Genomic DNA, 21,803 nt, shown 5'->3' on the forward strand with positions numbered 1-21,803 from the left:
CTCGACGGCAAAAACAAAGAAACGTGTTTAGCCGATAAGCATACATACGTGGACCTAATTGATGGAGTTTAAATCACGTTACGCCACGCGACGAACTTTTGCTGACAAAATCGATTGACCTACTTACCTCGCTGTAATGTATCAGAACGATCTGTCCTAAAGTCGATGGCTCCCCCTTGGCTCGCATTAATTAACGCGACGATAAACGAAATACCGCGGCATTGTTTAACTATGGCGTCCCCCGGCGCCGTCTCGAAGCATTTTAAGAATCGAAACAGATTTGTAAGTTATTGTTTTTATCATTGTAACGTCTCTGATATGCAAATTAGAAACAAGCATGCATGTATCATGACAGAGACTAATTGCATAATTGTGTAAAAGTGTGATAGAGGCAAAGGTTTCTTTTAAATCTACCCTTAGAGCTACCGAACGGAATAAATTAACAGAGACGAATAACTCACTAAGCGCTAAAGAACTATATTAATTTTCAGGGTTACGTGTCGTCGCTAAGACGTTCTCGAAAGTTTTGCTCGTTCACAAATACAACAAATTACGAGTAAAAATATAACGAAAGGAACGGGGGTGAAAGAACTAGGAAAAGCGAGACGAAGCGCTGATGTATAAAAGTTCTGGTAGCGTGATTGAAATCGAGACGGTTCTCTGCGAACTCATTATACGTTATCTTGTTGATCGACAGCATCTACATATAACGTTTCTTTTACAGAGAATGCTGTTTATGAAAATGAAATTGAACTGTCAAGATCGTTGTTCAATTTGTATTTTTGTTTTTAATCAAAAAATTTAAACGGAAGTTGCGTATCGATAATAAACGTCGGGCGAGTAATCGAAAAGATCGAAGTCCAGCTTGAATTTTCCGTATAGCTTGTGCACCATATCTCTGTTCAGTTGACTGAAATATATCCTCGATGCATTCGAGTGACCACCGCTATGTCGCCATCTTGGCTTAATTACCTCTTGCAGTCCTAATTTATGGATCGTGTAAATCTGGTCTCGCCACATTGTTTCAACCTGTAAAGCGTCGTAAATGTAACGAATCCGTGCATAAGTAAAACAGGGGACTGGAATCGATCGAATGGACGAAGAACACTCGATTCTTGAAACGCCTACTTCCCTCGTTTATTGCCTCGACTTGGACCCGAGCTTAGGGCATTTGACGGTCCGTTATCTAAACATACCTTCGCGATAATATCATAATCGACGATGCACGGCGTGCAGAAGAGGTAATAGGGCATCCAGTGGTCGTCCCCGTAACTAGCCAAGTCGGTGTTGATCAAATAGCGTACAAATTCACGGAACGTCGGCTCGATTCCAGCCGGCGGATCTACACCGTCACGTTTGATCGCTTGATCCTCTCGCGGTTTCGTGAAATTCCTGTCTGCGAACGAGCGACGAACTCTGTGTTAGTCCGTTCGCACGACCAAAGGAATATCACGATCGATATTTTGCCGTGACTCACCGCGGTACTTTTGAACAATCTTGCCGCCGTATTTCCGATAAAAGTGAAGTGTCCCGTGTTCCCTTCCAGCCACGGAGTTTTCCAGCTTATCGCGATACGCGCTCAGTAATCTCTCAAATGGGTGCCTTACCACGAGCAGTTTCTTCGTTGCCTTTAGAGCCTACATCAGTTTTCTTTTGTTAACGCTTCGACGGTCGTTTGTCACTTTACGCGAAGAAAAATATCAATGCTTTTTATCGACAATCTTTCCCCCCTATCGAATCTTCGAAGACTGTTATCTTTGGTCTACGTTTCCCTTAACTCGGGGCCAATTTTGCTCAAGATCGTTTGGTTCCAGTCACGTTACCGTCCCGTGTAGTTAATTTCCTGAGCCGACCGGCGAATGCTCAATATGTTTAGCTCGACGCGTGTTTAGAATGATTTAGCTTTACCTCGTCGGCTGCTGGATATTCGAGTTCCGGTATTACCCTTCTTGCGATGGTCGATATTTGCTCCTTTCCACTGTTTAACTCGTGCTCGGGCACGTTCATTAGAAGACATAAGTTGTAAATCCATGTTGTGCTACCGGCTTTGTAAATTGGACAGTATGATAGATTGTGCGATCTGTTTGACAAATAACGCCGTAGCGACGCAGTTACTTAAAACCTTGATTGTTGACGAAGTTATTAAATTTGTTTCGTACGTTTAATAACAGCCGTCGTTTCGTTATCAAATCCATTTAGAGTTTCATTTGAGTTTGGAATACCAACGAACCTGCTTATATAAAAAACAGCATATTGCGGCGCAGGTGGGTGCTTGAAACCTGCAAGTTTATCAGGTTCTTTATATACACCGAGATTGTATCTTCGGCAAGTATTCTTCACTGTTAATAGCCGTTGGGAATTGTCATTTTCAGATTCGACCTAAACGAGAATATTCAAACCTTGGAAAATGTAATAATGTTTCGAAACAACGGTATGCTTTGCTTGTTAATAATTTAAAAACGTCGAGCTTAAAAATTATATTAATCGTAATAGATTAATCGTATTCCAATACACGTACCATTAATTTTTTCAATTCGTCCATCGTAGGCACCAGCTTATCCTCTTCGCTGACGAGAAGAACAATCAATTTTGAAACAAAAAACATCAAACCACAGACGACGATGCATTTCAAAAATCGGCCAACGACTCTACGGCGGTTCTTAAACATGGCGCGCACGTTTATCGGGAAGAACGAACGTTAAACGTTAAATCCACGATAAAATTGTTTGTAACTCGTCGCACGAATTTCCGTTCTGTTAAATCGTTTCGCAAAACGGGTAGTTTAGGCCTGGAATTCGTAGAAAAAGCATGCATTCGCGGGAAGAACGAGGTAAATATTCGCTCTTCCTTCTGGCGAGACACTGACTGACCGGTTTCCTGTTGAACTCTGACAGTGAAGGATCTATAGTACTCTGAACCCGTAGCAAGAAGCTTTGCGGTGAAATTTTTATTTTTATTTCGATCCAACTCTTTATAAATCGAGCACATACGATACTATCGATGAACAGAAATAATAGAATAGAAATTACTAAAAACTATTTCGTTAAAAATAGATAATAAATTACTGGTTAAAATAGTATACAAAAATTGTACACCAGGTATCCATAAACTGTTAGGAATATACATATTCTTATCGCGCTAGTAATTCGACGTCGACGAATAGTATTTTCAGCGAAAATAATGAATGCTTTATGCGATTATGCGTCTCATGACCGTGAAATCGTCTGCCTTTCATTCAGCAGAAGTTCAAGGCTGCCGTACGCTTCTCTATGAATGTGGCCAGGTGCTTTGAGTATAATAAGAACTATAAAAGGATCGCTAATATCGATCGTCCGTGACGAGCAATCTACCCTTTTTGAAGTAAAACAAATCGTTTCACACGGAAATGAATGATTCAACGCCTCTACGTTCCCTCGTTGTACGTAGAAAGGTTGCATCGTCCCGGTCTTTCACGTCGAAAATTGTGAAATCGAATCGGTATCAAAAAAAGGAATAGATACGATCGAGAACGTTAATTAAATAATATTTAAAAATCAAGAAATGGCTGGATCATTTAGAGATGTAATTTTTCCCAGTTGCATGGGACAGCCTGTACGGATATTTAATCGTGAAAGTCCCTGGACGTGAAGGATTTAAGTAATGAAATCTGTCCCCGTCCATGCTACGTAAAGAATGAATAACAAGCCACCTGGTTCCATGCTTTCGACTTTGTAGCGTGTTCGTTTACCTCCGAGAAAAACGCGCGTCAACGTGACGTTTTAATTCCTCGTTTTCTTCGCGCGCGGAATCTTTGAGTGTCCGTTCTGCTAGTGTTTTCTCCGCGTCGTCTAATTAAGTAGATTGATCACACTTCCAGGTGACATTTTACCCCGGCGATGTTCGTATCTTCGCGGCAGTGAAACGGCAACGATTATGCATTATGCATGCTGTTTCGTTTTCCACGTGGCGCCGCGACGGTGAAACAGTCCTCGTGCGCGATCACTATAAATATTCCGCGAATGAAAAACGAGAGAGATTTCCCCGTGTCACAATATGCATCGAAGCCGTGGGGGGAAACGCACGGCGGCTCGCGGGTAACAAGAAAATAATTAGAGAACGCGTTGCGTGCCATGTCGGTCCAGTAAATCGTCGTTTCGATGTATATGCAAATCCGTCGCGATTTCAGCGTCGTTTAAATCTCGTCGACTAATGCCTCGCGAGGCGTCTTCAAAACTCGTCGTAATGTCCGCGTTTTGCATTTCGTGTTCGTTCGAAACTGTTCGCGAAGACACGAGAGAACGGTCAGAGACCCGAGGGGAACTCGAATAACGGGGAATCGGTATTATGAGGGTCGATTGATAAGCAATAAAAATTGTTCACGATGGCGCAATTGCACACCGTCGAATTGAAACGAACGATCGAACGCAAAATCTTATCGCAGCACGTTAACAGAGGAATCCGATAATCGACGTGGAAAAATACATATTGATCACGATTCACGAAAACTTCCGTACGGGAATTATCATTTATATGCGATGTCGTTGAATAAGAATCAGGAGCCGACGAGCGAACATTATCGATCGTTGCAGCAAGTCTGAATGCAATGCACTAACATCTGCATTCACTTTCCGATTCGGCTCTATTTACACGGAAGTGATCAATATCAATGACTTTTCCGCAATTCCAATGAACTTACGGAACTCCATGGCGCGTACGATAAATACGTTTCAATGATACATCATTATAGCGACAGTCAACGAGTCTCGGGTCCTTAAATTAATAGCGATTCGATCTCGTTTCAGGAAGATTGGCGTGCTCGTGTCAGAGGCCTGGAGAGAGTAGCATCGGCTTTGCGAACGTCTTCAGCGCTGATCGCGATAGAGCCGCGATTAGGATCTCTTTTGCATGCGGTGTTGGGCAGCGAAAGGAGCTGTCGGGTAGCTGCTGCAGGCCTCGCAGTGGCAAAGGTACCTTTGCAACCAGTAAATTCGCACCTCTAGATTCATCTAAATGCTAACTTACTATCGCCCATTGCTTTCTTAACTATTTCTTCGGAGATTTAGAAACAGAAACGTCCACACTACAGTGTAAAATATACAAGGTGTTCGGCCATCCCTGGGAAAAATTTTAATGGGGGATTCTAGAGGCCAAAATAAGACGAAAATCAAGAATACCAATTTGCTGATGGAGGCTTCGTTAAAAAGTTATTAACAATTAAATTCAAAAATTTCAAATCGTCCTGGAAAAATTATTTTCGGTCGTGGGGGTCAATTACAATCATTTTTGGTCATTGGACATACCCTCGAAATTCTACCCACTTTCTAGAAAAAAATTCGAGAAGGTGTGAAATATATCGACGGAAAAAAAAAATTTCAAATCGTTCTGGAAAAATTATTTCCGGTTGCGGGGGTCAATTACAATCATTTTTGGTGAATAGACATACCCCCGAAATCTTGCGCATTTTCGAGAAAAAAATTCAGTACGGGCGGAACTTTAAACGTTAATAACTTTTTAACGAGGCCTCAATCAACAAATTGGTATTCTTCATTTTCGTCTTATTTTGGCCTCTAGAATCTCCTATTCAAATTTTTCCCAAGGGTGGCCGAACACCCTGTATATATTTATTTGACTGGAACCCAATAGAATCGCTATCGAGCAACTTTTTCCAGTCATAAAATTATTAACTCTCAAATATCAAATATCGTATTAGGTAGTCGTAGCTGGGGTGAGCGAGGACGCCCTGAAGAATAGGCTACCGCAGTTGGCCTGGGGTTTAGCGAGACAAGGTGGCCCGAGCGCTGCTCAGCTGGCCAGGATCGCGATGCTGAGGCTTAGACCGGCCCTTCTCTTGGAGCAGCTTCTGCAGCCACAATGCTTGAACGCCAGAAACGCAAAGGTGATCTCCTTTTCTCAAAGTCATATTCAAGCGGGCCCTTTGCACTCCAACAATCGTTGAACTGTGTTTATCGCAGACGCGGGAGAACACCCTGCAATTGTTGATCTTCTCGTTGGTAACGTTCCCAAGCACGGAATTCAAAGTGGACACCGTGGCAAATAAAGTGGCCAAGATGGTCAGAGATCGACGTCGCAGGGTTCGACAGGCTGCGCTGGATACGTTAGCTGTCCTGGCGCAAATTTACGAATCTGAGGTATTTCTTTGTTCCTGTTGATGTCGAAGGTGTCAAATGTTGTACAGCTTCCGATTATGTTGGACGGTATATTAGGGGGGACTTTTTTGCTTGTAGGAAGTATTAGCAGCTGGAAAACGCGCGTCGGAAGGGTATCACGACGGGGAGGCGATGATGTCTGCCATCAGAGCACGGCTTGCTCGGAAATCGTTGCCTCTGGTCTCCGCCGATGGTCTCGTTATGTACGGCTTGCAAATTTCGCCCACCGTACAAATAGCCACAGGTTGGTTATTTACTTGAGTGATCCTCGTCTTGGGGATTAAAAATAGTAGAGATAAGCGAGGAAATTACAGGAAGATATATAAGGAGTTTGATAAAATTGTTTCAGGTCCTGACGTCGATTGGATCGTGGCCGGAAGCGGTTCGGTCTCGCCCGGTATCGGTCGTACCAAGGGACAAATTATAGCGACGAGATCGGAAACAGAAAAACATCCAAGGTAATATCCTAAATCGTAAAACTGCACAGGCATTGTCGCAAATTGATTCATAAGTTTTTTTCAAACTACAATGATTGTTACAACACGCGTATACCGCATTATATCGTGCCTCTGAATCACTGTACCCCGACTAGCTATTATCAAATTAAGTTCCCATAAGGGCAGCGGTTCACGAGAAGGTTTATCGACGAGAAATTTATCACCGAGAAAGATTTTATATTCGAATCGTAATACATGTGATAATATCAAGGAAGCGGATAATAAAACATAACTCGAGGATTATTACGCTTCTTAAGACTTTAACTACGAATTAAATTATTCCAGGAGCGAACATGCAAGCTATACTGAGAATCCATGGATTGATAGACCTAATTTTGTTGCTCTCGGAATGGGCATGCGACCAAAGTCGGATCAACCTGTGGTTTGGCAAATAGTTTCAACGGAAGATCAGGTATGATTATAAGTATTATATTAGGACTATCTGACTGTGTTCTATTTCGATCATTCTTGACGTCAATGAACGGTAGCTGGGTAATGAGTTCAAATCAATAGCTCCAGTATGTGTATTACCGTCGCGTTAAATGCAAATGGCAATTAACAATTTTGATGAGGCCATTATCGAAATGCAAGCCTAAGGAGCCGGGCAAGCTTAAGACCAGGTTGACGTTTTCTCGCGTGTCACGAGGTCAACAGTGTTCGTGAGGGTACAATAGTATTATATCGAAGCAGCTTCGAGTAATCTGAAAATCACAGTTTCAACTCTACACCCTGCATTTACGATTTAAATAAATAAGTCGCACGCCGGATAAGTAGCAGTATTTCTAACGTTTATCGTCGAACAAATCATGATTGTATACAAACGACTCGCGAACAAATATTAAGGAAACAAGGTGTTTCTCAAACTGTAAATTGCACCCTACGTTAGATTTGAACGATTAATCGTTTTGACTTATTCGTCGGCGAATTTCAAATCGGTGTACTGAAATTATCCGTTTCGTTTTTATTTTTGAAGTTCTTTACGGGGTCGCTTTATCGGATCAACGGTGTGAGAAAATTCTTTCGAAACGACGATTTATTTTTATTCTTTTATCGAGGAAATGTACCGATGGCAGTCAACGTCTCGTATAATATCCAGTCGATATCATGTCCAGCTTAAATTTCAAGCATTTATTAAAACTATTTCAGGTTACACATCTCACACTGTTCTATCATTAATTGTTACGAACCTAGTATATCTTTATAATATATAAACGCAGCGCGTGTCGTTTCTAGGATCTTCAATGCGAAGATGAAACTAATCTGCAAGCGACTCGAGGTGTAAACACCAATGTCCGAAACGGTAATCGTATTTTTAAAAAGTGAATATGATCTGTAAACGAGTTAATTTAGACAGCAAAACCTGTATTTTGGTAACTTGTCATATATAGGCGAAGGTACTAGCTCTAATTTGAACTCGAAGACTCAGACGAGACTTCAGTCGTCCATAAGAGAATCCACGAGTTATCAGAATATCATCGAAGAGAATTTCGAAAGAAGCGTAAGTTTCTCGAGATGTTTCCGTTCTACGTGAAAAACGTAAAAAATATAACGTAGCGTACATTATAGGAAAATACCAATAAAACGGAATCCAGGATACCAGTGCTGTTTAAATCTACTAATATAGAGTCAACTGCCGCTCAATCCAGGAAACGATTGAGAAACGCCGTAGAGGACGTCAGGCACATAAATTCTCAAGAAGAAAACGTCAGGTATTAATCGTTAGTAAAACGTCGATAGATGATCAAACAAAAAATTTAACCGCTGTTTGCACGATTAATACTATACATTTGCAGAGGGACTATGTTTCGAAGAAAAAAAAATCAACAGGAGAGCGGCACGAGCACGTATTACTACCGTTCGATTAAACATTTGGCTAACACGGATTGCAATGTAAGTTTCAAAAAATTAATCGAGGATAAATGATTGTTAGTATTAACTGCGTGGTAATTAAGAACGTATTTAATGTTGCAGAATATTTCGGAGAACACGAGTCGCGAGTTTTCGGATGTTGCCCCTAAGCTTTATCAAAAATTTTTGGAGAAGGATAGGTGTCAAAGGAGATCCGACGTCAGGTCAAGGTATGGTCGTTCGAATTCCATCGAACGTAATCAGCCATCGTTGCCAAGAAGCATCAAGCAACAAACGTTTGTTATGCACGATATGTACGTATAAACTTCATCCGTAGAAACGATTCTGGATGATTCTGCAATTATTTGTGCGACAGAATAGTCTTTTAATATTTCTTTTCATGTTTTTTTTTGCAGGTACAACACGATTACGCAACGAGAGGGACGGTTTGCGGACGAAAATTCTTTTCGGACGCTACAGACTGCCCCTACGCCATTGACGCGTACTTACAATAAAATAGATTTTAACCAGAGAGAAGATATTAACGATAGAAACACGCCATCGCGAGTAAGTATCAATCACTGACTGCAAACGTAGTACCTTACGTTTGCATTGGCATTTTAAACATGCCAATGAAAAGTAAACATTTGTTTTAGTTAAATATCGAATAATTTTGACAGACACGTAATGCATTACAGACAAGATTCTATCGTAGAACGAAGGAGGCGGCCGCGCAAAAAATTAACGACGTCGAGTTGATATCATCGGACGCCCAGACGAACGAACATTTCCCTGCGATATGTGTCGACGCTCCTTACAGGAGAAGGTTACGCTCGTTATCTCCGTCGCAATTATACCATCGCCAACAATTCGCCAGAACGGGTTCAAACGAAGTGCACGCGGTGTCCATGTACGACATGTAAGTAATATACTATTTTTTAACCGATTTCTCAGTAGAATAATATCGATTCGATGTCAAAAAGTACGTGACTACGCACGAGACATATTATTTGGTTCTTTTTTCTTATCAGCCATCTTGTGAGATCGATTGTATCCTAAAATAAACTCAACTGTAATAGTATACGTTGATCAATATACAAGACAATGTTCATAATATTCGTACGGCAATTGAAATGCTGGCGTACTATTTGTAGATAGTTGCGTATAATTATTACACAGTCCAATATCGTAAGCAAACGGTATAATTATTTCGGTATTGATTACTTTTCGAAGCCAACGTGGCTTCGTACAGGATATTATTTGTAGAAAGAAAAAAAAACGAAAGAGTGAAGAACTGTAGATCATATTTTATGGCTCGTATTGCTACGGGTCTTTTCTTATCTCCAAATGGCGACACAGTCAATTTTATGGGGGTATTATCGTCACAGTAATGCGATACTCATTTCCATATACACAATTTATGCCTCATTACTCCCGGTTAATAACGGGGACATTTACCTTATTTATATATTTTAAGTCGACTTTTGTTTAAAAAATCGTTAAAGTTAAAATTGGAACGGGCACGCCAACGGGTCACGATTATGCACGAGGTATCGCTTAAAAATACAATCGTATGCAATGAATAAACGGGCAAGCGATATGCTGAAGACATTCTTGATCTCGTTTCTCTTCCCTTGATTTACGAACGTCGCGTGAGAAGCCACGTAAAGTGCAATTAGATTTCCCCGAGCTCTAAACAAGTGAAACGAGGAATACTAAACGCATATTAATTGAAACTCCCGATTAAGATAGCCGGAGAATTCCAGCGGACACTATACTTCGACGTAGAATTTGCATGCTCGATAAGATGAATTTAAAATGAAATATTAAAAAAATTCGTATTTAAAAAATATCTTGTAATAAAAAAACGTCGCGTGGTATTCATATGGTCGTCGAACATATCAGCAAAGAAGACAGCACAGGAAAAGAAATAGCAACAGTCAATAACACCTGGTCATTTTCACCTCGGAACGCGTATGCCTAGGTAAAGTTTCCACCCCAACGTCCGAGTAGGTGGGGGGTGGGGGTGGTTACGGTCAGTGTATAGCCATTCGATAAGGTATCGCGTGGTTACAGGTGAAATGGTAGAAGGGAAAAGAGAGAAAAGGTAGGGGGGAGGTGGGTGGTTTACCTGGAAGGAAGGGGCAGCGGTCAGCGTCGGGACGCTCGACGTCTATACGGGGCACAGTCGTGCGTACCTCGTCATTTGTCGCGTCGTCGCAAATTACGCTCGTTTCCGCTTGTTCGCCCCCTTTGGATTTTCTGCTTTCGCGGATACCGTGGAAAGTGATCGTCGAAGAAACTTGGAAAACTTACTTATTTCGATAATAGTCGTCAACGATGGAATTATTCGTCACGAGGAAAATTAATGATCGTTTCGTGTTGCATAGACTCGTTGCGTTCGATCGCGCTTAAACGCGTTCGAATGCTTTGGAAGCATGTTTATCAACGATCCCGTGAGTTCTGCGATTAAAACGCTCCTCGACGATCGAGTTTGTTCTTCGAACCGATATCGTGCGCTTCTAAATGTTACTAACAACGATTCACGGTCGTAAATACTAGCAATTCGTTTCTTCTTCAGTATATTACATATTAATTTGTATTTAGCGAAGTTAATATGTAATATGCATCGATTCCATCCACATAAAGCTGTAGAAATTAATATTGTATTTTATATATAACAATTTTATTTCATTTTTAGTTTTAGGAATGGTTTAGAGTTTTCATTTTTAAAGGAAGTGGAAATGCTACGAAGTAATTTAATGTACCATAGCGGGTTCCGACAAATAATCGAACGTCGTTGGTTCAAAAGATTGTAAAGAAAACTAAAGCACAGTAAAGAAAATTGCTACTTTGTCTAGAAATATCGAGAACTTGGCATATATTTTTAGAGATCGGAATAATTCATATGCCGGAAGCATACCATACATCTCTTCCGAAGAAGCATCGTTGCAACTGTAAAAATGCATGCATTTTGTGTCGCGATGTTCAGAAACTTCGACTGTCGAAATTACAGTCGTCCCGTCAGATATAGTACATTTCATAACAGGTTGTTAATCGATCATTCGTTAACCTTAGCAAGATAAACGTGAAACGCACAATAACCTCTAGAAGTTCGAGGTAGAAATTTAATTTGCATACGTTTCGACCCGCGAAATTTACCGCTTCGAAGTTTCGACAATTTCTCGCCAACGATTAGAAATGTTTTAGGGGACGATTCTTTTTGTTATTTGCAATTTGCATGTTAATGAAATCTCTTTGGAGTAACGGTTACGGAATTGTTAATTTGAATCCCGTTTCAGAGGCATACGATTGGAATTCTAAATTCAAATTCTGCTAAATTGTAGTCCTGTAACGCATACAAAAATTACAAGCAACATATTTCCAACAGTTAGATTAAAAGTAGATCTATTCAGCCATTTAATAGCAAGTTTAATTTTTATCTTAAATCTTGAATTAGCCTTTAAACATCCTACAATGCTTCTGAACGAATTAACCGCGCAAACTATTCGCCATTGTTCGATCACCGAACTGATTTTTCGAATGCACTTTTCTCCAAAACGAAGCCTCCAATACACATTTTATTTCGAGTCATAGAATCTCTCTGACCCTACTTGCATCACTAATTTTGCCCTGTAATAATCGATAGAAGGTCTATCGTTAATTAAAGAACTGTATAAACTTTGTAACAAATAAATTTTTACGTGTAAGAACAATATTAATTACTATAACCGCGCAGGGTAATAGAGGGGCAAATAACCGAGTAATGTTTCCGAAGAAAAGTGACTCGCGATGGTACGAGAGTGTCAAGAACCGTCGTCAGAAGCTAACTGTACAATAACATTCGATTAAGTCGCGACACAACGGTGAACCGCGAAGAATGAAACGACCTAATTGCGTGGGAATAATGTTCGCGAACTGTGTAAATGGTACCACCCACCCGAAACCAAAGACTTCCGATCGCGATCGATGAAGGAAGAACGCCGAGAATGATCTTCAAGTATTGTACTTGGCCCGACGAGGCCAAGGAGACCGAGAAGGTCACGGTCTTCAAAGACGGAGACCCCAACTCGCCCGAAAAGGATCAGAATTTCAACGAGAAGACTGCCAAATCCAGAAGAAGGGAATACAAAATAGCAGACGCGGTTCTTCGTTATTGTCCTTGCGCGTTTAGGTGTAGGCAATCGGTGGACGTAGCGAGGGAGGACGAAGATTCGATTTCAACGATCGTTACAACCGCTCACACGACGCCTGTGATCCCATTAACATTAAACAACAGCAACGATACGATGTACGTTTTGGTTAACAGAGGTTCACCAGCATCCCCACCACTTTTCACATATTTCTATCGAAACCCTCCATGTCGACAGTTACATTAATGAATTTCAACATAAATTGCTAACAAATAATATTTACGAGTACCGTAAATCTAGCGTTAAACGCGCGAACCGTAGGCTCGAAGTTTAAGAAATCACACGTGTGGCACTCGATCGTATTTACGCGGGTTTGTAACACTTTTGTCCTCGACATTCATCAGCGTCATATTTTATGCATGAAAGATAGTCCTATAAGCACGCCAAGAGAAACTTCCATGCGACGTTAACCCTTGCAGGACTTTCAGAACCGCAACTGACCTCAAGTATCAATTGTTTATTTAGCTTCCACCAATTAAAAGCAAACTACAAAAAATATGAACTTTACAGGTGTTCGAAATCATTCTAGAAGTCATCCTAGAGTCCCGTGAGACTAATAAACGCAAGCCTATTATTTTGAATTGTTCGATTTCTTGTTTTAGAGATAAAGCTGTGAACGAAGAAGAGTACAACGAAAAGAACAAGCATCACTTCTTACCGGATGAGAGCTACCGAGTGCAGACGCCGGATACGATAGAGACGCGGATCGAAGGTATTTGAAATTAAAAATTATTATGAAACTTTGCCCTAAAAGCAAACTCTGAAATATCCCAACTAAATTATGTACAAGTAATAAGAGTTTAATCTTTCGGATCAATTGGGTGGTCGTAACAAAAAGCCCCTAACACTGTTCGATTCTCTTGCACGCAACACAAGCATGAAATTCAACCTCGACAGTGATTTCGCGAAGGACGAACAATGCTGTCTAGTCTCCATTGATTTGAACGTAGCGTTCGCTGGAGTCAGCTATTTGTTTATAGATTACGATGTACGTGGCGTCAATTGGACAGTCGTTGGAGCGTTCGTGCAATAGAATTTTGATCGTTAAAGTGATAGAAAATGGCCTGTGATAGTAGCCAGTGCGATCGAAAGTACACTAACTGGAACGCGAGGTTCTTAACCTCGGACGACGAGCAAAGCATTAGACCTAACGCAGGGACGAAATCAATATTTTGCCTGTAGCGTTCATGCCACGCTCGAACGAGCCTATCTAAAAGCAGTTCGATCGAGATCTCGGTTTCCATTTAATTTACAATAAGCTCGAAATGCTAGAATATCGCCAGACGAAATTCGTGAAATATTCCACTAAAGTATAATTGTTCCTTTCGAACTGCTTTCTTATTCTTTCGTTTACTTTTCGATAGACGATCAGGAACTGTCGTCGTCGGATGCGTTAGAAAATAATTGCGCGCCACACGTCGGACAAGAGAATCACGATACTCAAGACGACAGCGAAAGCAGATCGTCTAGTCCCGAAAGACCCAACGTGGACTCGGCTTTCGACGTTATTACTGGTCAATCGAGTCCTCCCGAGCAGGACACAGTCGATTTTATCGTAAGTACCATTTGCAAACACGATCAACAAGCTTCCTTTAATATTGGAAATAATTTTCTCACTTTCAGATCACGTTGGATGAGAAGGTCGAGCTTGTAACCGAGCCAACGATCACGTCGAACGAAGATGAAACTTCCAAAGACTGCAGCAGCGAGGAGGAAACGAAATCGAGAATCCGAAGTCGCTCGTCGTCCCGAAATTCGGAGCACTCGCAGTGCCACGAAAATCAAAACGGTAGCGAATTCAGTACTTCCGACGACGCCGAAGGAACGGAAGAGAGAGCGAGCGCGGGACGAAGATCTATAGTGTCCGTTTTATCGAACGAACGGATATTGACGAGTGAGAATTTACAGGCGTCTACCGACGATCTGCATGCGGATTTTCAGGAAGTGCAAGCTTCGCCTTCGAGGAGATCCGGCAGCCCTAAAAAATCAAGTCGATCGTCGAGTCGGAATTCCAACGATTTCGAAGCGTTAAAATCACCGAGGCGTAACTCTAACAGCAGTTCGCGTAAATTGGTTAGTTGACTGAGATAGAAACTAAATGATCGTTGGACTGTAAGTTGTAATTAACCAAATGTTTACCCCCTTTATAGAGTTTTGACTTGGAAAACAAAGAGTCGGCAGATTCGAGCGAAGAGAGAGCAGTTTCTCCCGTTGCGCAGGGCGATGATGACTTCGTCGAATCAGTGGAGCCGAGTCAGTCCCGTAGGGAATCGAAAAGTATGGAATCACAAACGATCATTATTGCATCCAGACCTCATTCCACGGAGGCTCCCAATTATGTTGAAAATCATCTAGAGACTGCTGCTGAATTAATCGAAAACGATAATGACGATGATGACGATGATGATGATGATAATACCCACAGAGTACGCAATTTTGCAAAATTCACAAAATTAAATACATATTCTACTCGTGTTTCGCTATTGATTGAAACATTCGATTCTAGTTCATTAACGAATCTAACGTGAGTAATACGTTATTGGACGATGGACAAAGTCGGGACAGTTCCAGTGAAACGAACACAGAACCGGGAATTTTAAAAATCGAGGTATAAGAGCTTATAAGAACAATCTTCTAAAATACCGTATACCGCATATCATACATAATATAGAAATTTGCAATATCCATGTTCAGACTCCAACTATAGAACCGATTAATCTGCCCAAACGAATGCCGTCAAAAGTACCTCGCATGATGAGAAAATACCGAAGCAAAGGAAGTTTGGTAAAGCCGGAAAAAATGAAGCCCATAGTGCAACAATGTTTTGCTCAACTCGAGAGTAAAGAATGGTAAATCGCTAAAATAAACAAACGCATAGTTTCGTGCCAAATCGATCTTTTTTGCACTCGACGTCTACAAATAAAATATAGTGCCTCATGCGACTGGGAAAAGCTATATCTCTAAAACAATTAGAGATGCAACTGCATATCAAATCTTAGACTTATATTATGGTCATCGTTTTAGGGAAGTCACTATGAAAGGCTTAAAGGCATTATCCCAAATAACGAAGCAACAACCGGAGTACTTAGACATTTCCACAACAGCGACGATAAATCGACTTTTAGGCCGGCAAATAAAAAGTCTTCGATCGCAGGTCGCGCGTGCTGCCTGCTTAGCCGCTAGCGATATTTTCACTTCGCAAATCCGCGGCATAGATCAGGTAATTCGTTATAAATGTCTATTTTTACTTCTGACCCACGTTTACAAGCTTGTTAGATATTAGAGAATGAACTTTATGGGTTACAATTGACTCACTTTTGCCGAAGCACTGTTAATCGTCATTTTCGTCTCTTACGATCGTCCATCGCTACATTTTAGCAAGAATTTGTTTCCAACAGGATTTCGATGACATAGCTGGGCCACTGCTTCACAGAACAGCAGACACGAATCGATTTCTTCGAGCAGATAGCAACGCAGCTCTAGATCGCATGATCGAGTATCTTCCGCCTCATAAAACGATCGGTGTGATTGTCCAGCGAGGTGCTAGGTAAATTAATTATCTTTGGAATAATTTAACCCCTCAAATACGACATCCATACAGTGTACTAATCTATAATCGTTTGTTAGTTGCTGGTACTTAACCCTAAATATTTCTATTTACGAATCAAATTTTATCTCCTAAAGACAAGTTTGATCGTATCACATAAAATTGAAAGTTATATCGTACCTGAAGAGTTAAATAATTATAGGTTTTTGTCATAATGAATGCTAGGGATAAAGAAACTACTATAGAAAAAAGAAAAATTAGAATTGTACTTTGAGAAAGTGAAAAATCGTTTTGAACCGGCCGCCATTCAAGTAAGTCATTAACCTCATGGCAGTGGGTTAGGTAGTGTGATTAGGTTTCATATCGTGAGGTCGTAAATGTGATATTAATCCCTTCTTTTTTAATTTATTTCATATCGTCCTATATAAAAGAAACCCATCGTAATCTCCTTAATTAGAAACTATTACAACTAGCACCGTATGAACTAGAGGTGTTTAATATAAACCGTATAGTAGTGTTTCATAACCTTTTTCTCCACGGACTTCTTAACATTTTTCTATGTAATGACGAGTTTCGCCTGCATGATTTGTAACGGAAATAAGTATTACTAGCTGATTAGCTTAGTATTTTGATAGTGTGTGATAATTCTGGAAACATTTTCCTACATGCAGAGGAACCCCGCAAGATGAACACATGAAAGCTGTAGAACTTCTTTTCTTTGCTGCAGTGCATACTCTACAGGGCCGTCTGGGATTTTTTATTTTCCCCTGACCCATAATTTTTACAATTCTATGTTTTTTCATATCTGAACACAGCCTACCAGTTGGTTCATATTTGGGTGCTCTTTTAGTAGAAGTACCTGTTTAAAAATTATAATTAGTAATCAGTGTGTCTTGTACAAATATTATAGTGACACTTAACATACTTGGTTCTGGATCATTGGGATAAACATCAGTTGTTTCTTGCGTAGAATCAAGCCATACACGGGCAACAGCAAATAAAAATTTTTTATATCTCATATTGCTTCCTGATAGTTTTGTATAAATTATATATGCATTAAAAAGTGCACAATTTAATAAATACAATGTGGTTTTTTTCGTCCATTTTTTTGTTTTACGAAGAATAGGATAATATGAAAGGTACTGATCTGCACGATCCACACTTTTCATATATTTATCATACTCTGCCACACATATAGGTTTAGACATTTTTTCATGTGTTTTGTGATTTATAATCTCAACCATATCAGCAGAATGTATTGTAGAAATCATGTATACAAGCTTCTTTTTTGTTTTCCATGCTTGAATAAGGGTATTGTTTTTCCTGCGGTATGCTGTTGTATTTTCTTTTAAATTTACATTTTTTAAACAATTTGGCACACCTCTGTTTTTCCTTATAGTTCCACAAATGCCTGTTTCATATTCTAGCAATTTTTCTGTAATTTTTGTACTATTATAGTAAGTGTCCATATATATATGGTGCCATAAATTTAAGAATGGATGTAATGTGGAAAAAATTGTAGTTTGCAATGTTTTTCCTTGTGCACAATATATTTCTAATTTGCAAATATAACCAGAGACTGCTTCACAAACCATTCGCACTAGTATGCCATATTTGATCAGTTTTGCAGGATTATATTTACGAGATGAGAGCCTTCCTCCCCAAGGTATTACATTTTCGTCAAGAAACAATTCTTTCTGTGGTTTATATACTGTTTGAAATTTCTCTGTCACATATGTAAGAACAGGTCTAATTTTGTCTAGTCTATTTTGGCAATTATCATTATTACTAAAGTGCCAATATCTCCATATCTGGCGAAATCTGTTTCTGCTCATTGTGTTTCCAAAGATTGGTGTACAGAGTAAGGGGTCTGTGGACCAATATTCATCTTTCTCAGATTTCTTCACAAATCCCATTACTATAATGAGTCCTAGAAATTGCTTCATTTCTGTAATGCTTATGTCAGTCCATTCTTTATTTTTACCTGTACTACTGTTACTGCTGTTCTGATAACGATATCTATTTGATTCTGTAACAAATAAATTCATTAAGTCATCCCCAATAATAAGTTTTGTAACTGCTTTTACATCATTTAAATCTCCTGTGTGCATCTGTACACCAGATTGTCCAATAAAATTGTGAAACTCTGGTTTAATGTCAATTTCCAACCATTTACTTTCATCATCTGGATTATTTTCATCTTCATCAGAGTCATTCCATGATGGTAATGCTTGTGATCTAACACGTCTCATTATGTCACTGTCACTATCAGAATCTTCATCACTACAGATTGATACTTTATCTGTATCGCTATCAATATCTGACAAAGGGTCAGCATATATTTCTTCTGTATCCCTCGACATTTTTCGAGATACTTTGAAATTTTTCTGAGCTCTCGGTACATACAAAAGTTAGCGACGCAATATGAACGAGAAAAAATACAGTTCTAGATTGATAGAAGTGAGGCATTGAAGGCTATTAAGAATGTTGAAAAGAAATATATACGAAAGCACGAATGTGTCTATGAAAGTTCAACAAACGTGAGATAATTACGGTGGATAGCGATATAGAAAGCCGCGTAAGCGAAGTGACGAATACGTGACACCGGCCGATAACCGCTTGGCAGAATGAAATCACGCATGCGTGACAGCGGCCATGAAAGTATTAAGCAGTGCTATCTGTGGAATATCTTACGCCGCTTACGCGACTTTCTCCCACTATATGTATACGCCGTATTATGAACAGAATGTGCACACATGTGCAATTAACCAACGTTCTGGACTATAGTAACAGACACAGAGAGGGGGAATCTCAGGTTTGGACAGCATTGACTTATGACATATGACAAAATTCACGATTCCCTTAACCAGGGCTTGTATAAGTTCCGAAAACAATTGTTTCAAGTCTTTGTATAAAAGTTTTGGTTAAATATCGGTGCATTGAATAATTTCGTTACTTATTTCGATACTCGGTAGTATATCGGTTTCGGTATAAGATCTTCGAATCGGAAGATCATGTTAAAAATTCATTCTTTTTCTTTATTTAGTCATCAAAACGCTATCGTGAGGGCAACGACGGCCAGACTTTTGGCCTCTATAGTCGATCGAATTGGACCAGAACACACCATGATGTTGCCAAAAGATGTGAAAGATAAGTTACTCAACACGGGTGCAAGATTGTTGATCGATGGGAATCTGGACGCCAGGTAAATGCATGAGATTTCTTTAGAGTCCAGTTATTAGAATCACCCTATAAATGCAAGATATAGATAGAGTGTAAGTTAAACAGAGTCACATGCACACATAGTATCTGTGACAGGAACGTATTAGTAGAGAGATCTTCGATAAATAAATATTTATGCAAGTTGCCTTTAAGAGAAAAGATATAAAACCGCTATAAAAAACGAGATAAATAAAACTACGTTTAAATAATAACACGATGCAACAAAATACGAAACATTCGGTCTATTACAGTATAACACAGCCCTAGCTCGTACAAACGCGTTTGTACGGCAAACCAATGGGAATTTAATCACGTGAAGATCACGTGAGTAGTACTATTTACATTCGCCCTGTCTTTAATGCGTTCGAGACCGATGACTCAGCACATGAGTCATGCAACGCTCATTTAACCGATGACGCAGCATGTGGGTCATGTACAGAGATCAGTGGCAACAGTCAGATTTTAAAGAGTGATCATACTATTAGAAAAACGAATCACAAAGTAAGGTGTATAAAAAGTGAAACTTCCATAAATTGTAAGATCAAGTTAAAAATGGATAATCCACAACCAGGACCATCCACATATCAAATTATAAGCAGCGAAGATGAAGGTGAAGATTTTATATTGGAACTGAAACGAACTAAAAGGCAGAGAATGAATATATACGATAGCGATGATAGTGAAATAAATTGGCAGGAAAACACGAGTACAAATCTTATAGAGACAGATAATGAAGACAGTGAAACAGTATCTGAAGAAATGGATAATGAAAGTGAGAGTAACAGTGAATCAGAGAGCAAAGAATTAAACGAATGTATAGAAGTGATAGAAAATGATGGAAAATGGATGTGCAATGGCAAATTCAAGAAATTTCAATTTCAAGAAGATGCTGGTTTGAAGTATTCACCCAGTGGACCAGATCCTTATAATTTCTTTGAACTGCTATTTGATAAGACGTTTTTCTCAAATATTGTTATTGAAACGAATAAATATGGAGAGAGCAGGAAAGGTGATCAATGGAAAGAATTAACAGTAGCAGAGTTTAAAATATTTCTTGGTCTGTTATTACATATGGGCACAATTAAATGTCCTCAATTACAAAATTATTGGAGTACACAGAGGCTGTTTAATTTCACTTGTTTCTTGCAACATATGAGCAGGAACAGGTTTCAAGAAATTTTAAGTTCTTTGCATTTCTCTTCAAACAACGAAGATAATAATAGTTTGAACAAGATACAGCCAATTATTGATTACTTCAATGATAAAATGAAACAAGTATACTACCCATTAAAAGAACTTTCAATACATGAGACACAGGTCCCTTGGAGAGGCAAATTAGATTACATGCCTGGTAAAAGATATAAATACAGTGTCAAATTATATGTTTTAACAGAAAGTTCGGGAATAACTCTTCGAATCAACGCGTATAAAGGAAGCGGTATCGATGGCGGTGGCAAGAAACACGCAACAAAAGTAGTTCTACATTTATTAGAAGATTTTCTACAAAAAGGACATTCTGTCTATATGGATAGTTTTTATACCAGTTTCGAATTATCTAAACAACTACTTGATGCCAAAACTTATTGCACAGGCACTTTACAAAACTTCAGAAATGGAAATAATATACATGTTGTTAAGGCAAAGCTTGCAAAAGGTGAAATGATATTTCGTCACAAAAACAATATTATGATGGGTAAATTTCAAGATAAAAAAGAAGTTTTGTTTATCTCAAGCGAATTTAAAGCAGATTTTATAGAATTGGAAAACAAAAGAAAAGAAAAATATAAAAAGCCCTTAGCATTATACATGTATAATGCATTTATGAATGATACCTACAAGAAGGATCAAATGTTGTTTTATTACAGTTGTCTTAGAAAAACATTTAAATGGTACATTAAATTATGGATAAATATTGTAGAAACTTTATTGTTAAATTCTTTTTTTCTGTATTCAAAATACTCACCTTCAACAAAGAAGATGATCTTTTTTAATTTTCGTCTATGCATTATCAACGCATTCTTATTCGAAAATAATCAAGAAAATATACCTCCTACTTTGCTGCAACATGAGCATTTGCCCGAAATGTTATCAAGAGACGAACAGAATAGAATAAAAAGGAAAAGATGTAGACAATGTTTCGCTAAAGGATTACGAAAAAACACTAATTACTTTTGCAGTGGGTGTAAGGATAATCCAGGTTTATGTTTAGGGGGCTGTTTCAAGGAGTACCATAAACGTCTTTTATGATATGTATTACCATCGATCCTGACTGTTATAATAAAAAAAAAAGAAAAATCATAGGATAAGATTTTCTTCCCGTGCCCAATAAAAAATGTTACTTTATTCTAAT

At 39.2% G+C, this 21,803-nt stretch overlaps 2 protein-coding genes across 6 annotated transcripts in view; one reads left to right on the forward strand and one right to left on the reverse strand.

The window, feature by feature from the left end:
* LOC143340802 (uncharacterized) overlaps nucleotides 1–21,803 on the forward strand; it is a 29,574-nt gene that overhangs the window by 5,517 nt on the left and 2,254 nt on the right. For 2 of the 4 annotated variants that reach the window (XR_013079509.1, XM_076763113.1), the window contains exons 5-26: nucleotides 4,782–4,946; nucleotides 5,690–5,875; nucleotides 5,952–6,128; nucleotides 6,225–6,390; nucleotides 6,496–6,604; nucleotides 6,929–7,055; nucleotides 7,877–7,943; nucleotides 8,032–8,141; nucleotides 8,210–8,352; nucleotides 8,437–8,533; nucleotides 8,615–8,805; nucleotides 8,908–9,058; nucleotides 9,190–9,410; nucleotides 13,287–13,396; nucleotides 14,049–14,239; nucleotides 14,308–14,757; nucleotides 14,835–15,110; nucleotides 15,191–15,292; nucleotides 15,379–15,533; nucleotides 15,709–15,904; nucleotides 16,083–16,231; nucleotides 19,278–19,436. Coding sequence is in view for 3 of the 4 variants with exons in the window: in XM_076763113.1 (XP_076619228.1) it covers nucleotides 4,782–4,946; nucleotides 5,690–5,875; nucleotides 5,952–6,128; nucleotides 6,225–6,390; nucleotides 6,496–6,604; nucleotides 6,929–7,055; nucleotides 7,877–7,943; nucleotides 8,032–8,141; nucleotides 8,210–8,352; nucleotides 8,437–8,533; nucleotides 8,615–8,805; nucleotides 8,908–9,058; nucleotides 9,190–9,410; nucleotides 13,287–13,396; nucleotides 14,049–14,239; nucleotides 14,308–14,757; nucleotides 14,835–15,110; nucleotides 15,191–15,292; nucleotides 15,379–15,533; nucleotides 15,709–15,904; nucleotides 16,083–16,231; nucleotides 19,278–19,436 (3,698 nt within the window). In the remaining variant the exon portion in view is untranslated. Of the gene's footprint in view, nucleotides 1–4,781; nucleotides 4,947–5,689; nucleotides 5,876–5,951; nucleotides 6,129–6,224; nucleotides 6,391–6,495; nucleotides 6,605–6,928; nucleotides 7,056–7,876; nucleotides 7,944–8,031; nucleotides 8,142–8,209; nucleotides 8,353–8,436; nucleotides 8,534–8,614; nucleotides 8,806–8,907; nucleotides 9,059–9,189; nucleotides 9,411–13,286; nucleotides 13,397–14,048; nucleotides 14,240–14,307; nucleotides 14,758–14,834; nucleotides 15,111–15,190; nucleotides 15,293–15,378; nucleotides 15,534–15,708; nucleotides 15,905–16,082; nucleotides 16,232–19,277; nucleotides 19,437–19,704; nucleotides 20,563–20,846; nucleotide 21,803 lie in introns of those variants that run through there. The other 2 variants (XM_076763123.1, XM_076763131.1) reach the window with 2 other exon arrangements.
* LOC143340884 (carbohydrate sulfotransferase 11) lies at nucleotides 764–2,922 on the reverse strand. 2 transcript variants are annotated; one of them, XM_076763274.1, is made up of 6 exons: nucleotides 2,519–2,922; nucleotides 2,231–2,379; nucleotides 1,909–2,080; nucleotides 1,478–1,637; nucleotides 1,197–1,396; nucleotides 764–1,029 (listed from the first exon to the last, which is right to left on the reverse strand). In XM_076763274.1, the coding sequence occupies exons 1-6, from the start codon at nucleotides 2,666–2,668 to the stop codon at nucleotides 802–804; spliced, it is 1,059 nt and encodes a 352-aa protein (XP_076619389.1). In that variant the 5' UTR covers nucleotides 2,669–2,922; the 3' UTR covers nucleotides 764–801. The 2 variants fall into 2 exon arrangements, with proteins under 2 accessions (XP_076619389.1, XP_076619398.1); XM_076763283.1 differs by having other exon boundaries at nucleotides 843–1,029; nucleotides 1,129–1,396.

The sequence above is a fragment of the Colletes latitarsis genome, chromosome 1 (genome assembly GCF_051014445.1).
Source record: "Colletes latitarsis isolate SP2378_abdomen chromosome 1, iyColLati1, whole genome shotgun sequence".
In the NCBI taxonomy this organism is placed as follows: domain Eukaryota; kingdom Metazoa; phylum Arthropoda; class Insecta; order Hymenoptera; family Colletidae; genus Colletes; species Colletes latitarsis.